Here is a 24,233-nt window from a genome sequence, read left to right on the forward strand (position 1 = left end):
GCGGTCACAAAGCACCGAGCTGATCTCCCTGTGCTATGCAGCTGCTTCCCACTAGCTATTTATTTTACATTTGGTAGTGTATATATGTCCATGCCACTCTCTCAGTTCGTCCCAGCTTACCCTTTCCCCTCCCCGTGTCCTCAAGTCCATTCTCTATGTCTGTGTCTTTATTCCTGTCCTGCCCCTAGGTTCTTCAGAACCACTCTTTTTTTTTTAGATTCCATATATATGTGTTAGCATACGGTATTTGTTTTTCTCTTTCTGACTGACTTCACTTTGTATGACAGACTCTTGCACATCTGTTTATCAAGCTTGTTTTGAGCCTTAAATGAAGTGATGGACATACAAGCATTTTATGAACTTATAGAATATACTGTTATTATTAAAGAAAAGGAAAACCTGTTGCCAAGATTGAGCTCACTTTGGCATATGCAGATTATTCATCTATTGGGTTATGTATCATAATTGGGGAAGAAATAAACATTTGATCTCTGCCAATGATTCCTGCTCTCCCTTGACACCCTCTACTCACACTTTCGGTGAATAATTGCTTTATGGCTTAAACTTCGTGAAGGATATTTTAGGGACTCTGGTCTTAGTAGCATCTGCAGCCAAGAAGCTGATATGTGTTGTTTAATGTCAAGATCTTGAAACTTGTTTGTTTTGGTAACTGAAGCTATATTGAAGGGACTTTTTTTTTTCCTCCCCTTAAAGCAGGCACTCTCTGTTAAATTCTTACTGGTGTTCCTTTGAGTCTTTTGCTCAAAGCAAAATGGTTGTTTCATTTATAGACTTATAATTAGAGAATTCATTTATTTGTGGGAGTTTTTGCTGTGAGCGAGCGGAGGGCCTCTACGTGTTTATCACAAGGATATCCTGGCCGGCCCCAGTTTGCTTTGCAACTTGAATATGGTTGCTTTGAATTGCCCATGACATGTGAGAGAGTGGTAAAGCTTCCAAAATTTTTCTCAGGTGGCGTATGCAGTAGCTCTTCACGAGTAGGTTCATTTTACTTTTTTTTTGTTTTTTCGGTACGCGGGCCTCTCACTGTTGCGGCCTCTCCCGTTGCGGAGCCCAGGCTCCGGACGCGCAGGCCCAGCGGCCATGGCTCACGGGCCCAGCCGCTCCGCGGCATGTGGGATCCTCCCGGACCGGGGCACAGACCCGTGTCCCCTGCATCGGCAGGCGGACTCTAAACCACTGTGCTACCAGGGAAGCCCTCATTTTACTTTTTGAAGCAAAAAAATGTTTTCTCACACTTCTTTGTCTTCAGCTAAACCACAAACTGCTGAGGAAAAAAACAACATCTCGCTTACCCATGCTTTCCTGCTCTGTAAAGTGATATATAAATTTCCCAAAGAATATGTTTTGAGGGACAGATAAGCAAATTGAACTGTAAATACTGAGTTCTTTCTCTAGGCTTTCATATGCTATCTTACCTTAGATGTAAATATGTTTTAAAAAAATTGCTGATACTGATAAGTGGCATCCTTGTTGGGTGTTTGCAAAACTGATGTTACTCTGGGTGGAGTTTTAAATATTTAGTCTGAGGATTTAAGCAGATTGTTTGGTGACTGTTTTGGCCCATGGTTAAATGTCTTCCAGGACAGTCTTAAGCCTGGTATCAGTAATTTCTAAAACTTTCTCTGTCCAAGTCTAACTTGTGGATTCTAGAACTTCCAGAGTTTCTGAACACCCCTGATATCTGAGGCTGTCCAATGTACAACAAGAGGCTTAATTATAGTGTATGTTCAGCTGAGTCACAGTATAGAAAGAATTCCATTGTGTTCTTTGGAGTCTTTTATATTTATCCTACATTCATGTTTGTGTGACACATGAATGAGAAAAACAAAAAACGTTTTGCAGAGGCCAGTTCAGTCAAAGGGCTGAATGAGCCAAGGCCAGGCCACACCAGCTCCCTATGTCCTGCCATCATGAATCGTGACTCGTGGCCTCTGGCCAAAGTGTTTAATTATTAGCACTTCTCTCACACGTGAAGGGGAGGAAGCAGAGCTAGCATTTGTTGAACATGTCATAGGGGCCGGGCTCTGGGCTAGCTATCTCGCTGTCTTTGTTTCCTCAATTAACCAGTTCAGTGATGTGTCCAGCATCTCCCATGCCTCACTGTCTTAGACTTTTACTCTGATCATCCCAAACCTTAATTCTCTCCATTACTTGGATTTTACCAATTATTTCTCAAGAAGCACAGAACCATACTTTTTCTTTACCCACTAATGATCATGCAATTTGTTTCTTGCTTTTTACCAAGAATTTAAGGTGATTTCTAAAATAATGCACAATACATCAAGACATACATTGCAGATGGGCAAGGAAGACAGAATAAGGTGGAAAGGGAAGCACAGGCCTGAGGTGATCTACGAGTCCTTTCCATGTTTACTCCCTTTGCCAGCAGAGGAAGTGGCCTTTCCGCCACAGCCACACCCAACTGACTCTTTCTGTCAGACCAGTAAGAATACTGCACAGGCTACATTAAGGGCAGGCCAAGTTTCCCTTTGGTTTTCTCAAAACCCATGCATTTTATTGTATAGGAAAAAAGCACAGCTGGCTTTAGCTTTAGAAAACAAACAACCATAAAATATACGAACTTATTCAGCACATATTTTTGTGTCCTAGGTTATGCCAAACGCCCATCATTTTGGCCACTCTAACAGCCCAAAGAGGTTGGCTGTGTGCTCTCACTCCTGAACGTGTGAGAACAGTCAGGTTGGAAAAAGGGAGACTGATTTACCTAAGGCCTCCCTCCAAGCCAGGAATTATGTGGAGTTGGGCCATGATTCCTGTCTTCTGATTTCTAACCAGTGTTGACTCTTCACGGGGATTATGTCTGCTAAATTAGAAGTATGTGTAAACTAAAATTTGCTCATTTAACACGTTCATTTGCTTCCTCTTGACAGTCTTCATTTCTAATTAATTTATAATAGTGGCACATGGGGGTGGTGGCTGCCTTAACTGCAGTGAGAAGCAACAGCTGACACCAAGGGAGGTGTGCTCAGCAATCTGCATGGGATAATCCCTACAGTTTAGGGTCAACTCCAAACAGCCCCACACCCTCATTAGCTCCAGAGGGTCTCAACCCTAATGGAGCCCAGAACGATTATTACCTTTGTTACGATGACCTCACATGATCCACAACAGCTTCATTTATGTTTAGTAGATTATACTTAAGAAGGCAATGGAGCTCTTTAAGAATCTAACCAATCAACTCTACTTCAATAAAATTAAAAAAAAAAATAGAATCTAACCAGACTCACACGTTCGACACTGCATTGCCCCAACTGAGGTTAATAGAGACGGACAGGAGTGAGCCGAGTGGTACATTCAAGTATCTAGATGGACCAGCAACTTGATAAGAGATGCAAAGAAATAGTATATCTGTTTAAGCAACATGCATTGAAATAGAAGATCTAGTATAGAAACATATATTAAATTTGTCTTTTGCATTTCATTACATGTAGAAGTGAGGACATACTCATTTCTGCCTTTGAAGCAGAAGTGGGAACTAAAAATGTTTTAGGCTATAAAAAATATATTTTGTAAAGGGCTTTTTTTTGTTTTTTGCATTTGTACTCTAGAGAGGATGGTGTCCAGGTTTGTGTCTATCTATAAATGTGCAGTGAACTATACTGTCCATTTAGTATAAAAACAAGCAAATAATTAGCTAAATTTACCTGTGCTGTGATATGGTGCATCTAAAAGTGTGTAAAAAGTGAGGATGTGGGAGGACTTCCCTGGTGGCACAGTGGTTAAGAATCCAGCTGCCAATGCAGGGGACATGGGTTTGAGCCCTGGTCCGGGAAGATCCCACATGTCACGGAGCAACTAAGCCTGTGCACGACAACTACTGAGCCTGTGCTCTAGAGCCCGTGAGACAACTACTGAGACCACGCACCACAACTACTGAAGCCTGCATGCCTAGAGCCCATGCTCGGCAACAAGAGAAGCCACTGCAGTGAGAAGCCCGCGCACTGCAGCTAGGGAAAGCCCGTGAGCAGCAATGAAGACCCAAAGCAGACAAAAATAAATTAATTAATTAGTTAATTAAAAAAAAAAATTGAGGTTGTCGGAAATATTTTTTAGTAGCTTTCTTCCCCCAGTTTTTTAAAATGAGAAAATGACTTTTAGCATAAATAGCATTTAAAAGTCATTTCGAGCAATGACAAAACAAAATGTTTGTTTACATCTTAAGGCATATATTCATTTTCTCTTGAGATAGAGAAAATAGGTATTTTTTAATATTTCTGAAAAAAGTTTTGGATTTGAAATAGATGTGTAAAATTTTGTTCTGAATGAATTTTTTTCCTATCTAACATGGGAAAGTATTGGTCTAAACATGAATCATGTTGTGTTGATTAAAGAGGATGAGGAGAGACAGAAAAAATATTCACCTTCTGAAAATTTAGTAGGTGTTTCCAAAATAACAGGCTGATGTCAGTTTCTTATACTCTTCTCTCTATATGTTTATTCACTAATGCTTGTATGTAAGCCATTGTGTAAATCACCTGTATAACGATCTTGTCTTTCCCTTGGCCTTCATCCCCTGTGTTTCAGGTGGGCCAGCCATGAGAGGGTACCTTGTGGCCATCTTCCTGAGTGCTGTCTTCCTCTATTATGTGCTGCATTGTATATTGTGGGGAACAAATGCCTATGGGTAAGTTTTATTTTTGCTGTTTAAAAATGACTACCAAACTGGTGTTTCACATAGACCTGCAAATGGTATTAGAGGGACCTATTAAAAAAAACAAAAAACAAACAAACAAAAAACAAACCCTGTAACACTTTGAACCTTTTCTAGCTTTTCCATTATAAATTGGAGTTTTACCATTCTAGTATCTTATACATTACATCTAACAGTTTAAATATTGATAAACAGCAACATCTTTTTATTGACTTTTCAGTGAAGCAGTGGTGTTGACCGTCTTTGGGGCATCACATTCTTATTTATATAATTCATCTTTTTGAATTGATGGAGTAATTCTTAGACTCAGTGGCACTTGATTCTTAGAGTCTAAAATGCTTGGATAAGAGACTGTTGATAAAATGTAGACACTACATATGGTTCCTTTTGTTTAAAAATATTTGGTGAATAATGATGTATGTGCAATTTGAAATGACTTCGACTTGAAATGTCACATATAAAATTTGAAGAAGCACAGGTAGTTTTATTAAAGAGAAAACTTCTATAATAAGATTTTTTATCATTTTTCCTTTTTTTTTCCTATTTTGAAAAGTACTTAGTTTGAATGAATTAATTGCAAATAAAAAATTAGCTACAGTTTATAGCCTGAATAGAAATGACTAGAATAAATACCACACAGGACTTGATTTCCTTGCATTCGTCACAAAGCATGTGACAATCTAGAAAACTTCAAAATCAATTATATTTCTTTGAAAAAGGAGTAACAGCAGTTACTGATACATCACAACTCGTCAACTTATAATACAAGCTTCCTGACATGCATTTCCTGAGTGAACCCAAATGTTCATTTTTTCAAACAAGGACATTTTGACAAGTTGAAGTAAAGTAAAATGGTTCATGGCTTCTAAGCAACAGGTTTTGTTTTTTTAAAAACCAAAAGAAAATTCAGAACAGCATTGTAATAGGATAAATTAAAGCTATGCTACCACATACAAAATTTTGCTAGAGTCGACTGAGTATAACACAACTTTTCGAACCAAAGGAAAACAAATCAAGAGATTAAAAAAATGATTCTGTCTAATCTAAAATCTGATTTCTACAAGTGTCACGAAGGGTTTGAGGTAGCACAACTGTCTGTACTTTCCTTGTGGTATGTTTAAAAAAAGGGGGTGGGGGAGGGGGAGGGGAGAGGAAATGTTTTCTTGCTTCTGAAAGCAAAGAACTTATTGGAATTAGAGAATAAACTGACCATGCAAGTATGTCCCTCCATTTGGCTATCACTGGTGCTCATCTGCCAGCCAAACATTTCCTTGCCTCCCACTGTGGCAACTGTCCTTTTAGGATTCAGGCCCACAGTTAAGGCTGGTCTGTTAGATTAACAGCAACAAAAAAAGAGCACTGTGGTCATTCAACCATTTATACCTCCCTAAATTTCTTAACACCTGAATAAGTCCAAATACAGGATAGCTGATTAAGCATTTCTTTTTCTAAAAGCAAATCGAGTCACTCTCATTTCTTGTTAATTTATGCTTTTTCTCATGAGAATGATTTTTTTCTAGAAAAGTGAACAGATGAACCACAGTTTATATCTAAAAAATAAACTTGCCAAATGTTGCTGATACTAAAAACAGATTAGTTATCATGGGAGGAACATTAGATAATCTAGATTAAATTGCCTACTCAAAGGTGCATATAAAATGTTTCGTAGCATTAAGTTTTTGTTATAGTACTACACTCGGGAGAAACATTAAGGAAAAAATCTTTCCTGATTATCTTCAATGTGGTTAAAAACAAAACATCTCGTACATAATGGTAATTAATATGAATTTGTTTTTACAAAGTATTCTAATTTACCAAATTTCATATTTAGATGGGGGTGGGGAGAGAGGTTCTCTTGTCCCTCTTCCTAACTTTGCAAATCCTTGAGCTATGCTTTGCTAAACTACCATTCACACCAAGTGTGAGACCATCGTTACCGTGCTACTCTATCAAGAACATTCTAAGATATTTTCTATAATAAAGATAAATAGAGAAAAAGTTAATATACATGTTGCTGTATTCTACAATGTTTGCAACAAACTGTAAACTAACATAGTTTGAACCAACAGTACCGTCAGTTATACAAAACAATTTTTCAACCCTGAGGATGGGTGATTCAAAAACACTAAAGGCATCAAATTAGACTATGTCTATTTCTCCTCAAAATATATTTTCAAAACTCAGAATTCAGAAGTCTGGTACTTTTGGAAATTCCTTTGCTTGAGTTTCCCAGATTTTTGCTCAGAAATTGCTACTATGTGTTATAAATGTTTTAAAAAATTCTTCATCTTAATGCAAATGACCAGAGCAGAAAAACTGACGTGGACAACGGGTTGGAAAACCCAAATCACTTAGCTTATAAATGTATAATGTAATCCTGGAGGACAACTGTTAGTCTAGAGGTATCCTTTTTCCTATTGTCAGTCCTTTGGTGAGGAATCAAGTTTTGATGACCTTTAAATCCTGAATGAGTGGTGAGTATAGGATGTCAAAATAAACCACATAAAAACTTCCTGTCTTAGACAAAAGTTCGGTACTTTTTGCCAGTGTTTGAATAGTAGATCCTAGATCATGTTTTTAGGTTTTGTTTTGTTTTGCTAGATTAAAAAAATGATGCTTCTGCATTTAACTTCATCACTGGTTGATTGTAATGCTCTTTATGGAAGGAAGTTAGGCAAATCATTGTAATGCTCTTTACGGTCACTGAAAAAACCCAATGCCAGGTGGGTCGGTTTGGACACAAGTTTTGAGGTTCTGGACTTAAATAATGAGCCATAGATCTCAGGAGTCTGATTATATACCACACGAGGATCCTACTGCAGGCATCTCTCCCTCCATCTCTGCCACTTTTGTCTCTGTCCTGTACTTAGTAATGGAAGACAAGAACAGAAAAGAAAGCACGAAGTTTACTAGATTGCTAATTCCCTACAAATCCTATTCTTGGTCACAGGGGAAATGATAAAGAAGACAATGAAAAGGGTCCAAATTCAGCACATTTTTCTTGTCATCAGAATTTGAGGCACGTTCATGTCACTCCTAAGCTAACACATTACTGCAGACACAGAAAGTATCGTGAAATTACCTCGGATGCTGGTAATTACCTCGGAGCTGGAAATTACCTCGGAACTTGCTTCCTTAAAAACTGTTTAAGACAAGTAATTGTCTTTTTTTAAGAAAAAACACCCACAGTCTTCACAATATCCCCAAATAGTTTGTTTTCTGGTTTAATAACCTTAGAAACCAAGTAATATCTTATACTTTATTTTGTCCTCTGACTATAATTTGGGTTTTGTGGCCTGGTGTGCTGGCCCACCATATTTATGTACCTTCCTCACATATAAATCAAGAGAGTTTTGCCATTTGGGGTATTTACAAAAGATGATTCTCTGCATCTGGCCTCAGTGTTCAGAAAGCTAGCAGTTTTAACTGTGGATTTTGTACCAAAAAAAGTTTAAAATTGAGTCAATCCATGAAGGGTTTAGGCTGTTTCTCTTTGAATCCTGTGATTGCAGAAGAAAATTGATTCAAAATTGATTCTAATTTTTTAGATTAATTCTCCACACAACTGATGATCATTAATAGTTTTTTTTTTTTTTGGTGGTACACGGGCCTCTCACTGTTGTGGCCTCTCCCGCTGCGGAGCACAGGCTCCGGACGCGCAGGCTCAGCGGCCATGGCTCACGGGCCCAGCCGCTCCGCGGCATGTGGGATCCTCCCAGACCGGGGCACGAACCCGTGTCCCCTGCATCGGCAGGCGGACTCTCAACCACTGCGCCACCAGGGAAGCCCTTTAATAGTTTTTTATATTAGGCTGTTCGCTCTTTCCTGGCTGAGTCTGGGTCCTGCTGCCCCCTGTCCCCTTCATTTGTTTTCATTGTTGTGCTCTGTCTTGTATCACAATACCCTTTGAAATTGTGGAGACAAGTGCTCCATTCAGGGGACACACAAGCGCCTAACCTGTGCCAAGAATAGAGGGGAGTTAGATATGTGACTCTAAATGGTGGGATTTGGGGAGTCCCCGGGGCACAGGCAGGGGCTACGGAACCTGCTCGGGGCAGTGTCTCTGTGGCGTTTGCTGCCCATGGGTGTCCCCGCGTGTGGCACGGAGGACCTACATAGCCGTGTGCATTTTTCAGGCTTTTAGGAACTTCTAAACTGTGAGTCTGGTCTTGGCTTCCACAGTGTGATGATCCCAGTTCTTCTCAAAGGGTCCTTTGAGTCACTGCTCTTTGACCCTTCTGGGTCACTCGTCACCTCAGCCTTTTCCAGTCTCTCGCTTTGCATCCATGAATCCTCAAATGTGTCCAGGACTTAGGAGAAGCTTCTGTCATACGTCAGCGGCTGCGGTGAGCGTTTCTATTCCCTGCCTGAGAAGCCTCTCACTGGTGGCACCGCGTGGGCTCCCAGGGCATTTTCTTCCCTTTGGGCCGTCTTCCTCGTTCTGGTTTCTGACTGACGCTATTTTTGTCTCATAGGGTGCCACCTGTGGAAATGAAGAAGAGAAATAAGATCCAGCCTTGTTTATCAAAGCCAGCTTTTGCCTCTCTCCTGAGGTAAAAATACAAAAGAAACCGTGGCACACAAAATGTTCAAAATGTGTTTGTAATCATTCTCCACACTTGTTTGCTTTTTTTCACGCAAATCTTAGCAGTATAAGTACATAATATGGTTATCCTACATTTAAGGAAGAGCTTGACTATCCTGTGTCTTTTTGTGCTTTTAGTCAGAACTCTGCATATATTTTAAGAAAAGGCATTGAAGAACTCAGTCAGACCAGTATTCTTTCCACACAGGTGAGATTAGAGAGGTCTGTTTGTGTTTGATCATAAAAGAGTGCACTGTCCTTTTAGGGTTTTCTTTCCCCACTCTTGTTCCCATGTTATTTTCCACCCTTGTTATTTTTATTTAACTTCTAGGTTAAAGTTTACAGTAGATATTTTCCTTTCACAGACTTTTAATGAACTACATGGAATGTAAATAATGATTGTTCATTATGGTTGTCAGGACTTGTAGAGAATTTACTCTTCCATCCATAAACATTCTTTTTCTTTGTCACCACTGCTTTGATAGAGTGCTGGTCAAAATGCTTCCAGATTAATAGAAATCAATGACAGTCGGGTCTGGGCATGTTGAAGTGTGTAAAACACATACAAGCTTTTCAGCATTTTATCTTTTAAGGATCTAAAATTAACATTGTCTTTTCTTATTTTCTTTTATCGTATTACTGTATCTCTCCATGACTGGTTCTTAACCTTTTGGGGCTACAGGTCCCTTTAAAAATCAGCCAACCTTCTGGAAAACTTTAGATACATAAAATATTTTTACATCTGACTACAGGTGTGCCACGGCTGCTTGTAGTCAGTCTGTGGGTGTGTGTCCAGTTAGGATCACTGCAAAACTAGAAGAGTGATGTTAAACTTTTTTTTTTTTTTAAACCATGACCCATAGTAAGAAATACATTTTGCTTTGGAACTTAGTATCCATACATATTTATAATAAAAAAAAGAAAGAATTTTTACCTTTCCTACTCCAGATACCCTGTATTCTGTTCTATTCACTTTTTAAAAATGAGCTGACCATGACTCGCAAAATTGACTTCATGAGCCACCCATGGGTTGCAGACTGCAGCTTCAAAGTGCTACTCTAGAATCAAAGTACTCTTCAGCTTTCGAGAGAAAAGGCATTTTCTTTCTGAGAAAACCCAAAGGGGTTAGAGTATTTATGAAAGATTGCTCAGCAGGTGTGTAAGTCTGCACATTTGTCACGTGAATAGTATTCCCTGGAGGCAGAGCTCCCTCCTTTGCAGTAGCCATCAGGAGAAGCTCTGCTGGGAAACCTGGCGGAGTTACCTGCAGTGCTATGAAGAGGACACGTTTCCTTAGCATTGAGCTTGGGTGTGGTTTCTTCTTTGTCAGGTATGGGTTAGTGACTCCAGATAATAGTTACTTCACTTTTTATAGCTTTGGTTTCTTTGTCTCGTCGACTGAAGAAAAAAAAAAAAAAAAAGCACAGCCTAAACGTTGAGAATGTTTTATTTGGGAACCTTACTGAGGACTGTAGCCTGGGATGGCAGCCTCTCAGATAGCTCTGAGGAACAGTTCCAAAGAGGTAAGGGAGGAAATATTGGAGTTTTTGCTGAAAAAGACAGACATGTAGCCATGTTGCAGGAAGGGAGACCCCTTCCAGGGTCCTAGAGTGAGCTCTTGTGTAACACTCGGAAATGTATTGTCTGAGGAGACACACGTGCTGACAAAGCAAGAGACGTTATTGCGAAGGGGCGCCCGGGCGGAGAGCAACAGGGTAAGGGAACCCAGGAGGATTGCTCTGCCACGTGGCTCGCAGTCTCGGGTTTTATGGTAACGGGGTTAGTTTCCGGATTGTCTCTGGCCAGTCATTCGGATTCGGGGTCCTTTCTCGTGGTGCACGCATCACTCAGCCAGGATGGATTCCAGCGAGGAGGATTCTGGGAGGTTGGTAGGACACGTGGACTGGCGTCTCCTCTGTCTTTTTGACCTTTCCCGAATTCTTCCGGTTGGTGGTGCCTCATTAGTTCTGTGTTCCTTACCAGGACTTCCTGTCGTAAAATAACTCATGCAAATTGTTACTGTCTTTGCCTGGTCAGGGCAGGCGGTTTCAGTCAGTGTTTCCCTTAACAGTCAGGTATCAAAAGATGACTGCTAATCACAAAAAAGCAGACATCTCAAGTTAATGATTTTAGTGCTTCTCTATGAATAGGAAGATGCAGGAGTCTGGGCTTATTGAAATTATTCCTTTTGTTATGCACCTTAACTATCTAGGGGCAGCATCCTGTTTTTCTCCACCGTGTATCCCCCTCGGGGTGTACCATCTGGGGCGGCTGCAGTGGGCTGAAGGCTTGCTGGCCTCAACATCCTTTGTTTACTGGAATGGCAGGCCACATTTTTTTTTTCCACAGTCTAAATTGGTTAGTAGAATTTACCTTCCTTTCCAGGCTTTTGTAGGAGTAACAACAGCAAAGATGATCATTATAATGTAATATAACATACTGTAACATAATACGATGTAATATATAATTATTACAGATAAGGCAGATACTTATTGAGCCCCTACTCTGTGTGAGACATGGAGTTATCAACTAAAAAAAAAAAACACAACCTAAAAGTTGAGAATTATGTTTTATTTGGGATGTTACTGAGGACTTAAGCCTGGGATACAGCCTCTCAGATAGCTCTGAGGGACTGTTCCAAAGAGGGAGGAGCCAGGATTTGTAGGAGTTTTGGGGAACAAAAAAACAGGGAGTCGAACATCAAAAGATTACTGCTGGACTTCCCTGGTGGCGCAGTGGTTAAGAATCTGCCTGCCAATGCAGGGGACACGGGTTCAAGCCCTGGTCCAGGAAGATCCCACATGCCATGGAGCAGCTAAGCCCGTGCACCACAACTACTGAGCCTGTGCGCCAGCGCCACAACCACTGAGCCTGCGCTCTAGAGCCCATGAGCCACAACTACTGAGCCTGTGCTCTAGAGCCCATGCTCTGCAACAAGAGAAGCCACTGCAATGAGAAGCCTGCAATGAAGAGTAGCCCCTGCTCACTGCAACTAGAGAAAGCCCATGTGCAGCAACGAAGACCCAATGCAGCCAAAAATAAATAAAATAAATAAATTTTAAAAATAAGGATTACTGCTAATTAAAGAAAAAGCAGACATCTCAAGATAATGAATTTACCCCTTTTCTATGTGTGGGAAGATGCAAGAAACTGTATTATTGGAATTATTCCTTTGATACGCACCTCAGCGATCTGGGGCCAGTATCCTGTTTTCCTTCCTCCTGAATTCCCCTCAGGGTGCACAGTTGGGGGGCGGCTGCAGTAGCCTAAGGCTTGATGGGCTTCAACATCCTTTGTTTACTGAAATGGCAGGCCACTGTTCTTTGCCACAGTGCTTAACAGTTATTTCATTTAGAAATAAAATGTAAGTCACTTAGTACAAGGTCTGACTGGCAGTAGATGTTAATCATCAGTTACCATCATTATCACTCCCACCAACTCTGAAGAATAGCATCCTTTATTGCTTTCACCTCAAGGTGCAAAGTCATCTGCGGTTTACTTTCCCAAGGAAGCCTGGGAAGATCTTGAATCTCCTCTCAATCTTAAGTCAGGTGACCTGACACTTCCTCTTCCCAGAGCAGATCCTAAGCTTGGGGATCAACCCTGATACAGATAATGACCTTTTGAAGTTGGCTGGACCCCTGAGGCTGCTAACACTTGGCACAACTGAATCTAGCACGCACACCCCTCTTGAGTAGGAAGGGCTAGTTTCTCACCTCTTTGCTTAGTCTGAATATGGTATAAGTTCTTAGCTCAGCTCTAAAGATCTTGAGCTCCTGTGACTTGCCAAGGTTAGTGGTTCCTGGGTAGCAAAGCCAGGATCAAGCTGAAGCTAATTTGTCCCTACTCTACTGCTGTTTATTTTCATTTTGTCATGCAGCCTCTGAAACCGCAGGGGCGCTCTGATCTCCACCTGCAATTTTTATACTAAGAAAGAACAAAACTGATAAGGCTGGAGAGAAGGGGCCATGTGTTGGGGATGGGATAAGGGTTAGCTTGACTTGCTCTGCAGTACCTAGTCCTGGTAGGTGGAAATGGCATTTTAATATGTGCTTTACCTCTTCCTTATCTCTCTCTCTCTTTTTTTTTTTTTAAACCCCACATTTATTTATTTATTTATTCGGCTGTGTTGGGTCTTCATTTCTGTGCGAGGGCTTTCTCTAGTTGTGGCAAGCGGGGGCCACTCTTCATCGCGGTGCACGGACCTCTCACTATCGCGGCCTCTGTTGTTGCGGAGCACAGGCTCCAGACGCGCAGGCTGAGTAGTTGTGGCTCACGGGCCTAGTTGCTCCGCGGCATGTGGGATCTTCCCAGACCAGGGCTCGAACCCGTGTCGCCCGCATTAGCAGGAAGATTCTCAACCTCTGCGCCACCAGGGAAGCCCCCCCCCTTTTTTTTTGATGTGGACGTTTTCAAAGACTTTATTGAATTTGTTACAACACTGCTTTTGTTTTATGTTTTGGGGTTTTGGCCCAGAGGCATGTGGAATCTTAGCTCCCTGACCAGGGATTGAACCCGCACCCCCTGCATTGGAAGGTGAAGTCTTAACCACTGGACCACAAGGGAAGTCCCTGTTCCTTCTCTTTAATTAAAAAAACTTATTTCTTTCTAATTCATAATGGTCCCATAAAGAATTAGTTTGGAGTTGAAATTCATTCAGTCATTTCTTTCTTTCTTTCTTTTTTTTTTTTTTTGCGGTACGCGGGCCTCTCACTGTTGTGGCCTCTCCCTTTACGGAGCACAGGCTCCGGACGCGCAGGCTCAGCGGCCATGGCTCACGGGCCCAGCCGCTCCATGGCATGTGGTATCTTCCCGGACCGGGGCACGAACCCGTGTCCCCTGCATCGGCAGGCGGACTCTCAACCACTGCACCACCAGGGAAGCCCATTCAGTCATTTCTTAAATGTATGTTATCTGCCTGCTCTGTGCCAGGAGCTAAAAGTGAGGGAAAAAACAGAAAAAGCAGGCGCCTCATCAAACATTGTTGTCTGAGAGAGTACCCAAGTGGAGCAGGGGGGCAGGACAGGCAACAAGAAGACAAGTATCCGTAGTTCTTGTTCTTGAGTAAATTTTAATTTAATGACCTCAGGAAAGAGTTCAGTTCTAGCTACATCTAACTTTCAGTGTGTTTTTATTTTCACAGCTGACAACAGCTTTATGGTACCTTTTCTTTTGGGAGTGAATCAGCATCTGTACTTTTACTTTCCCTTATTTCTTCCTTTGTCTCTTCCCGTAGATGGCTGTCACTGGTGTTTGCTGGTTTTTAAATTTTGTGCCCCCCCCCACTCCCCACCCAAAGCTGTTACGTAATTTTGGTTTTACTACTTGGAAGGCGTTTCCCTTCCGGGTGTGTAGTTCCAGTGCACATCCCATTCTAGGTAATATTTAAATAGTGTTTAAGATGATTTTTAAAGAATCTTAAAAATAATTATACATTCATGTATAGTTAATACAATAGGAATGACATACTACAGTTATTTACAGTTGTGATTTTAAAAACATGCAAATATTATACACATTTGGGAAAATCATTCTTTATCCTTTTCTTCCAGGTTTCATCAGTTTCACCCTTTTCTGTGTGCAGCTGATTTTAAAAATACTGCTTCCTTCTATGGTAGCGATAAGTTTGATTTGCCCTATGGGATAAGAACATCAGGTCAGTAATATTATTCTTACCCTGCTCTATTAATATGAGTGGTGTTTGATGTGAATCACATGTTTATATAATTTTAAGGCCTTTTAATCTTTCTGTTTCATAATGATTCCTAAGGATATGATCTGGGAATTGGGTGAAAGGAATTAAATTTTAATACATAAATCTCCATTCATTTTGAGTCAGTGTGGAATAAAAGAATGAAAAAAGGTAGACTTTTTTGTTTTTGAGAAACTGCTTTTCACTTTTGTTTTGCCACCATATTACTCATGAGTTCCAATGCCTTACTTTATTCCAATTCAGAATTAGCAAGACAACCCTATGGGTTAACTTCCTCCCTATTTCCCATTTCACCTCTTTACCTATGAGTTTTATTTTATGTCATCACATTCTAGGTCCTTGGTCAATCTTTTAATTTAATCAGAGGATATTTTATTTTTGCTAAATTTAGAGAGAATTACTCCATTTACCAATGATGAAACGATTTTCCCTCTGCTTGTTGACAACCGCTTTGCCTTGCACGATTGTATATTCTAGGTTTTGAGAGACCCTGAAAGCCTAGGAGGTGACAAGCCTATAGTTTCCTGAGTTAGACTTTTCTTATTCAGCTGATCCTGTGTGTGTGTGTGTGTCTGTGTGTTTAAAATACATTGCAGAGAGTTTGATAATCTAATAGGTTTAAAGTTGCAGAATATTGATTTCTATACTTATTTCTATATTTATTAATTTTATTATTAATAAAATCAACAATTATTAAATTTTATTTTTATTATTATTAATAATTATAGTTTAATTATTATTAATAAAATTATTAATTTTGACTATTAATATTATTATTAATTAATATGATTAATTAACCTGATATGATTAATTTTTGCTTATGATTGTTTTTAGATTAAGCATCTTATTTTTCTGGGGTTTTTGGAGAATGTCCTTAGAGCATTCACCATTTTGAGTGCGCCTGTTAAGCAGTGCTGGCTAATTGCAGTTGTAACATGAATTTTCACCACAGAATAAATCACAGGTGGCCATGCCAGTTTGAAGTGGGTTTTGGGGAGGGCAGTGGATAAGGTGGTTTACTGTGTACCTAAGAAGTCATGATTGCTGTTATTCCTAATACTCCATTTGTTTTCTAGCCGAATACTTTCGACTTGCTCTTTCAAAACTGCAGAGTTGTGATCTCTTTGATGAGTTTGACAAGTGAGTTAAAAGTTTTCTTGCTTCTGTTTTACTTTTAGTTTTAGCTAAGTTGATTCAAAACATGTACCCCAGTGTAAAATACATTCACTCAGGAAGATTCCATATCTTTGTGCATAAATAAAATGCCTAGGAGTTATTTCTATGACACTTGAAGTAAACAGACTACAAATATAGTTTAGAAGTTGCATAATTGGTTGGCTCAAAAGATTGCAGGCAGTCTTGATGGTGTGCCATGCTAGTCCCAAGTCAGGACATTTTTAACCCACGTTCATCTTTTCTAAGTTGTTGTTACTGAAGAATTAATTCACACTCCCTGTTAATCAGCTCACAGCCTCCTTCCATGGCATGGTTCCCATACCTTCCCATACATCTTCTAAACCGCTCCCTCATGAGGATCTTTTCTGTTTCACTTGAATATTGGATTTCAGAAGCAGCTCTCTTTCTTTTATTCAGAATTACATTTGAGGGAAGTGAACAGCTTGTTTAGATACACATTTTCTACAAAAGGCAGTTTCGTTTTTAGAAAAGTTTGGTGTCCATTTAACCCCTTAGGAATTGAGTTGCCAAAGACTTCTTAGCAAGTCAACTTATTTTACAGAGGTGGACTTATTTCACAAAGTTTTAAGCTGTACTTTAGAATTTGGCCAGTTGTCCAGTGGGATGAGAAGGGTGATCTGCAGCTGTGAGGCCTCCATTAAAAAGGAAAATGGCAGAATTCCCCCCCTTATCCAAGAGAATAGAGGTGCTTTTTGGTGGGTGCAGAAATGGGGGCAGTAGACGGAGGTGTGAAAATGGAGATAGTTTACAGAACAGAGCTGGAGGAGTAGTGCTAGATTTTGTCTGAATTTACCTAAGTTTTCTCTGTCAGGGGCCCAGATTATTGAGGTGTAGATTATGTAATAATGTTGGTTCATTTCAGTTTGTACTTTTTATAATTTAAAACTATGCCATCAACCTAATCGATTTCAATTTTTGATTGCATATCCACAGCAACCATATATATTCTTTTCTAACCAAAATTTATACAGCTCTCATCTGTAGGATATTGCTTTATGCAGACCTTTGGCATGTGTGCTTTTTATCAATTCTAACTTTTTTTTTTTTTTTTTTTTTGCGGTACGCGGGCCTCTCACTGTTGTGGCCTTTCCCGTTGCGGAGCACAGGCTCCGGACGCGCAGGCTCAGCGGCCATGGCTCACGGGCCTAGCCACTCCACAGCATGTGGGATCTTCCCGGACCGGGGCACGAACCTGCGTCCCCTGCATCGGCAGGCGGACTCTCAACCACTGCGCCACCAGGGAAGCCCTCTCTCTAACTTTTTACTACCACCCTGCAAAGTATGGTCCATGATCTCCATTTTTTAAATTGAGAAACTGAGGCCAGGCAAACATATATAGTTTGTTAGAACTGGTAAATGTCAGAGCCAGGATGTGAACCTGGGTGGGTCCATCCAGGGGTGGATGTTTGACTTCACAGTGATAATGGTTATACCTTAAATAATTGTAGCAGGTATCTGCAAAGCTTTGAAAAAATCCTTGGCCCTGTAAACGTGAGATACTGTCAGAATTCTTGATGGGACGTGACTGGAACTTTTGTTCTTGCCTGTTTTTTTTTTTTTTTTTTTAATTTTTATTTATTTATTTATTTATGGCTGCGTTGGGTCTTCATTGCTGCGCGTGGGCTTTCTCTAGTTGCAGCGAGCGGGGGCTACTCTTCGTTGCGGCGTGCAGGCTTCTCATCGCGGTGGCTTCTCTTGTTGCGGAGCACGGGCTCTAGGCGCGCGGGCTTCCGTCATTGCCTGCTTTTTATCTTAGAATTAGCCGTGCTTTATTTAGTTGCTTTCAGAGCCTCTTCCTGCACAGGTATTCATCATCTGTATGTGCCTCAGCCAGGCTACCTCCTCTCTTCTTGCCGACTTGGTCTGGCTGCTCCCCACCCTTTCCTCCTGCCACCCGCTCCCACCAGCAACCCACGTCGGGTTCTCAGCATCACTAGCATTGGGAGGGAGGTGGGTGTGGGTGGTGAGGAAGCACTGGACATCATGCTGATTGCACAAAGGTTCCTGAGTCTGAAGTTGTTAAGAGATGGAAGTACCATCAATGTACAGGCAGAAACTGTGCAGGTATACAGTGAATGGAGACTGTCCCTGTAGGATCCTCCCAGAGTACAGTGATGCAGTAGACACTCAGCATTGCTGAATCGCTTGTGTGATGCCTGCAGACTTGCTCCCTAGAGACTTCAGAAAGAGTGTTTTGAAAGTGGATAAGAATATACTTGTGACAATATTATCTTCATTTAGATATTAACTTTTAGGAGGAGTTCACGTGTAATAATAAATTTTACCTACATTTTAAGTAAGTCATTCTACATTTGTCTGAAACCCACGGTACAATCCAAAGATCATAACAGGCCAGCCCATGCCTGAGCAATAAATATATTTTAAGTAAACCCCAGAAAGGCAGAATACACTAACCTGCCTATCGCTGCCTCGAAGTCAACTCAGTCTACCCCCCAAATAACCTTATACATTTCCCATTTCTCCTCTCTGCCTGCGGAAATGCCGTAGAAGAAAGAGGTGTGAGAACAGTCTGTCCTTCTCTGGCAGAGGACCTGGACCGCCCTTGGTCGGGGAGTCCTCCCTGAGCCCTCACTGTGGATCCGGGAGCTGTGGCCCTCGTGTACCAGGAGGAAGCCTTTCTGGCCGAGGCTTGCTCACTCTCTGTAGGGGTCTGTAGGTCAGAGAGGAGGGGGTCAGGTGGAGAGAGGTGAGAACCTCCTTTTCAAGTCCCTTCCCCCTTTGGCTGTTCTCTTTGTCCCTCCCACAAAGGTTCAGACATTTTTTTGTTGTTTCAAATCTGAATCCTTTACTTATCTCATTTAGCATGCATGATGCCCTTGGTTGGGATAGATTTTACTGTGAATGGGAAAACTCCAAATATCGGTTGCATTTGCAAGATACAACTTTTCCTCTTTCTTACAATTGTCATGTAAATGAAGCCTGCGGTTAAGCAATCTCAGGCCAGCTTAGCAGCTGTTAATCATCAGAGACCAAGGCTTCTCTATTGTGACTGTTATTATTCCTTATGGTCCAATCTGATGGCTGGACTTCACCAGGCATATGTACATCCTGGCCAGCAGGGAGGATGAAGGGGGAAGGGCATGCCCCCAGCCATTAAGACTTGCCTCCTTCTTTAAGGATATTTCCCAGAAATTACATATAACACTTTATTACAGCCAGTGATGTGCTGGAGCCTGTTGGTACCAAATTGTGAGAGCTGCCGCTCTTCCCAAGTCCGTGTTCAGTGCCATCCAGGTAGAAGCTTGAAATTAGCCGTGGTGGGAATATATTTATACCATGGAAATTGGCAAACACTGCAAACTGGGGCTTCCCCATCACTCCCCTCTCTCCCAAAGAGGACTGATTGTTAAAAATTTTCTAGCAACCACCAATTATATCCCATTGGCTAGGGGTATAATCACAAGGCCTTTCTGGAAGGTGGACTGGAAAATGTAGCCTCTATTCCATGTGGCTGTGCACCCACCTTAGAGAGAGAGAGAGAGAGAGAGAGAGAGAGTCCTATTTTAAGAGACAAATGAAACATAGTTATTGAGGGGCAAGTAGCAGTCTTTGCCAGTGTTGTTCACCATTTCCTGTTTCTGTGCCTGGAAATATTCAAGATTCTAAAGTCAGTTACGTAACACTATACCAACCTAGCTTGGTGCTAGAAGCAGCCAACTGTGGTTTCTCCCTTGAAGATGAAAGCTGTTGAAACGTATTGGGGTTGCAGATTGTTTTGAAGCGGGGTTTCTTATGAGGTCTTATTTATGCCACCTTTGTAGGTAATGTGAGTAAAGTAACTCAGTGAGGCAGGGGAGCCTTTTTCTACAGTCACTGCCATGCAGAACTTGGGCCAGAGATAAAGAGGGAAGGGAACAGGAGTGTGCATGTCTGGCCGGAACTCTGTGTGGCAGAGCCCAGGAATTTTAAGAATTCCATGCTGCTTCTTTGCTCTACCTCCCCTCTTCCCTCTCTCCTGCCACCCCCCCCAAATCTGTTCTTTTTCAAAGTTTTTGGTCACTTAGTAATAATCGTAATAATTTGCCTCCCTTCTTGTAATCACATCTGTTAGAAAGTATTTTCATTATAGAAAGTTGCCTTTCGCCCTAATTTTGTGATAGGAGTTCTCAATTTTCCCTGTGAAAAGATGAGAACACATGATAGGCCATTTACATACCCCATTGTATTTTATTATGTTATTTATCTTTTTGGTATGTAGTTTTAATAGAGGGTTAATCTTGGGCTTTTTCTTTTATATTCTTTCTGAGTTTCTTTCCTGACCAATGGTACAGCAGGTTGGGATGGGGTGAATATTGAGGCTGCTAAACTGTTCCCTAAAGAATCCCAGTTACCTCACTTCACCTGTTCCTGCTCAGTTGTGTGGACTGAGGGCCAGATCCAAAAGCACAGTAAAGTCACAGAGAGGGTCAGAGGCAGGAAGGATGGAGATTGTTAGTCCAATCCCCTCATTTTAAAGATGAGAGGACTGAGGTCCATAGAGGTTAAGAGGTCTCCAGACTTCCACTCTTCTCCAGTTACTCCCTTTGCATTTAACCAGCAGCGCAAAGACAGAAGACTCCACAATTCAATGTCTTAAACTGAGTGTCATCTGAAGAGGTAAGGGGAAGAGAATTCCGGAACTGTGAATTCTTTGGGGTATATTCTTTAGGATTTCCAGGGCTATAAGTCGCCCACCCACCCCCATTATGTAATGTGGCTTCTGCCTTTATCCTTAACCTCAAACCATTTTTAATACTTTTACAGGGCTAAACTAAAACATCTCCAGGGTACATGTGTAAATTCACCAAAACAGATGTACGTTAAATAGGGTTTTTCGTCTGTTTTTTGTGGGGTTTCTTTTTGCCTCTTAAAGATAAATGATCTGGATAGAATCTTCTCTGGATAGATACCGGCAAATTACAGAGCAGGCCAACTGGCATATATACTATGCATGATCATCAGGATGAGAGTTGAGAAAAGGAAATTTTTTCAGTACTAAGCCAGAGGATCCTAAGTATGGGAAAAAGAAAAAGTCTCAAAGAAATGTTGACAAATCATTTTTTTTCTTGTTAGGATGAAATTCACACAACATAAAATGAACCGTTTGAAAGAGAACAATTCAGTGGCACTTAGTACATTCACAGTATTGTGCAACCACCACCTCTAGCTAGTTCCAAAAAGACAAACCATTTAAAAACAATGATTAATCTTTTCGTGTTTTCTTTTCCATGTTCCTCCTTTTATGGGAACGCTCAAACTAGCTGTCTGACCAGAACTTCGGCAGCAGGGGAGCCATGCTAAGGGTAGAAAAGGATAGCTTAGAAAAGTTTGTTTTTATTCTTTTGTCGGGGAGAGGGGAGGGCAGGTGGTGGGCATGGGCCATCTGAAATAGAGGGGCGGTACTGGTGAAAAGTTGCTAGAGTCAGCAGGTCAGGCGTAACTGCTCTGGGACCTTGGGCAAGTTTCGGAGTTTCTGAACCTTGGTTTTACAAAAGAGGAGGTGGATCTGTATATGCACATTATACCAATGTTAGCTTTACTAGTTAATAAAGTTAAGTTAATAAATTAAGTCAGTGTAATCACTGCAAGAAACTGGGTGAAGGTTACACAGGACTTCTCAGTACTATTTTTGCAACTTCCCGTGAACCTAGAATTATTTCAAAATAGAAAGCTTAAATTGAAAACATGGGCTTCCCTGGTGGCGCAGTGGTTGAGAGTCCGCCTGCCAATGCAGGGGACACGGGTTCGTGCCCCAGTCCGAAGATCCCACATGCCGTGGAGTGGCTGGGCCCGTGAGCCATGCCCGCTGAGCCTGCGCGTCTGGAGCCTGTGCTCTGCAACGGGAGAGGCCACAACAGTGAGAGGCCCGTGTACTGCAAAAAAAAAAAAAAAAAGAAAACATATGACGACGTGAAACTTGTGCACGAATGTTCATAGCAGCATCATTCATAATAGCCTCAGAGTGGAAACAACCAAATGTCCAGCAACTGCTCAATGGATAAATTAAATGCATATCCGTACAATGGAATGTAATTCAGCTGTACAAAGCAACGCAGTACTGATTCCTGCTGGGGCATGAGTGAATCTTGAAAACTTTTTTTTTTTTTTTTTTTTTTTGCGGTACGCGGGCCTCTCACTGTTGTGGCCTCTCCCATTGCGGAGCACAGGCTCTGGATGCGCAGGCTCAGCGGCCATGACTCACGGGCCCAGCCGCTCTGCGGCATGTGGGATCTTCCCGGACCGGGGCACGAACCTGTGTCCCCTGCATCGGCAGGTGGACTCTCAACCACCGCGCCACCAGGGAAGCCCTTGAAAACATTTTGCTCAGTGAAAGCAGTCAGTCACAGATTACATATTGTATGACTCCATTTATATGAAATGGCCAGGATAGACAAATCTATAGAGATAGAAAGTGGATTAGTTGTGCCACAGACAGGGGTTGGGATGGGGGTGGAAATGGAGAGTGACTGCCCCTGGCTGTGGGGTGTCGTCGTCGGGTGATGAAAACGTTCTGGATTGGATAATGGTGATGGTGGCGCAGCTTTGCGAATATGCTAAAACCTGCTGAATTTTATTATTTAAATGGATGAATTTTAGGGTGTGTGAATTATATTTCAATTTCAAAAAACGCTTTTATAAAGGAGGGGGGATGGTTGAGGTACCCTCTAGATTCCTTTCTAGCCACTTTGTTCAGAGGGCCCCATGATGCCACACCTAGAACAAACGGTTTGGAGTGACACACCTCTAGTTCTCCTGCCATCGTTTCCCTACGCTGTCGCTCTTGATTTCTCAGGACTCGGTTCCTTGTTAATCTCCAAAGCACAGCTCACACAATTGTGGCCATGCTTTTTTATAAACTTCACTAGTGATTGAGGATATTTTAAGGGAATTGCATCACAAAGAATACCTACAATGTGCCCATGTTGTGAGAGCCTGACCCTTCCTGGCTGTGTGTGGAGCTCTGTAGCACCAGCTTGCACCCTGGTCCTGGAGACTGCTGCTTTCTCCTCAGTGGGAGCACATCCTCCCACAGCCGGAGCAGCGAAATCCTGGGTCACAAAATCTCTGCTCTCGCTTAAAATACAGGAACCAGCTCTCCTCCCGCAGCCATCACCATCGCGTTCCGCAAGCACGCCAGATTCTGTGAAGAGCGCTTGAGTCCTGCAGAGGTGGTTATAGAGTAACTAAGCCTAAATATCTTCCTTAACGGAAGCACCTGTGTTAAGTCAGTTGCTTGCTAAGTGGATGAGGATTTGCGAAGGCTGCCTGGTTGCTCACCCAGGCAGAATCCATTATGTCAGCAGTGGCAGAGACAGGTTACATCGGCAACCAGCCAGGGTGGGAGCATGGTCTTTGACAACTTAAGACGTCAGCAGTGTATTTATTAAAAAGAGCCCAAGCTCTATAAGGGATATCAGTGTCTGCATCACTGCTCTGGCCATCCTCCTGCTTTGCAGTTTCTTTACATGGCAGCATTTTCAGCCAGAAGGAGGACTTGAGGGTGAGGGGAGGTTGTGATTCTGCATCAACAAAGTAGTCATTTGTGGCAGAGAGGAACACATACGTGTTCTGTAGCAACTGCTGTGGTCAGACGTTGGATAGAGAGAGATACAGAAACCATGGTACACATGCCGGAGGAACTGACAGATGGCTCTGTGCGACATAGGTTAACAACATTTGAGACCTCAGTGATTCCCTTACTTCGTAAAAGGGCATGCTGAGATCCAAGAGGTTAGGTCATGAGGCCAGGCTCCCAGAGGTGCAGAGTAGGGGAGCCACAGCTAGCAGTGAGATCTCCACCCCACTCCAATGCACAGGGTTTTAGGATCTCTGGGCTGCAAGGAGCACTATTCCTAACTAGGCGTGATTTGAACTAAGTGGATGGTTATTACCTCCCATATCACATAGATGTGTGGATTCAGATGTATAGAATCAGGTTTGTGGATCTAGCTCACAGGGCAGGCCACGTATGGCTGCACAGACTGGATTGCACAAACCGCGGGAGTGCCGACGTACTGGGTACCACGTGCACGTCTGTATGG

General features: G+C 41.8%; 1 protein-coding gene across 10 annotated transcripts in view; it reads left to right on the forward strand.

Moving 5' to 3' along the window:
• ST3GAL6 (ST3 beta-galactoside alpha-2,3-sialyltransferase 6) overlaps window positions 1–24,233 on the forward strand; it is an 88,144-nt gene that overhangs the window by 37,247 nt on the left and 26,664 nt on the right. For all 10 annotated transcript variants that reach the window (XM_070045427.1, XM_070045428.1, XM_030861012.3 and 7 more), the window contains 4 exons: window positions 4,570–4,669; window positions 9,172–9,249; window positions 14,834–14,937; window positions 16,071–16,134. In XM_070045427.1, coding sequence (XP_069901528.1) covers window positions 4,570–4,669; window positions 9,172–9,249; window positions 14,834–14,937; window positions 16,071–16,134 — 346 coding nt within the window. The remainder of the gene's footprint in view (window positions 1–4,569; window positions 4,670–9,171; window positions 9,250–14,833; window positions 14,938–16,070; window positions 16,135–24,233) is intronic.

The sequence above is a fragment of the Globicephala melas genome, chromosome 4 (genome assembly GCF_963455315.2).
Source record: "Globicephala melas chromosome 4, mGloMel1.2, whole genome shotgun sequence".
Classification (NCBI taxonomy): Eukaryota; Metazoa; Chordata; class Mammalia; order Artiodactyla; family Delphinidae; genus Globicephala; species Globicephala melas.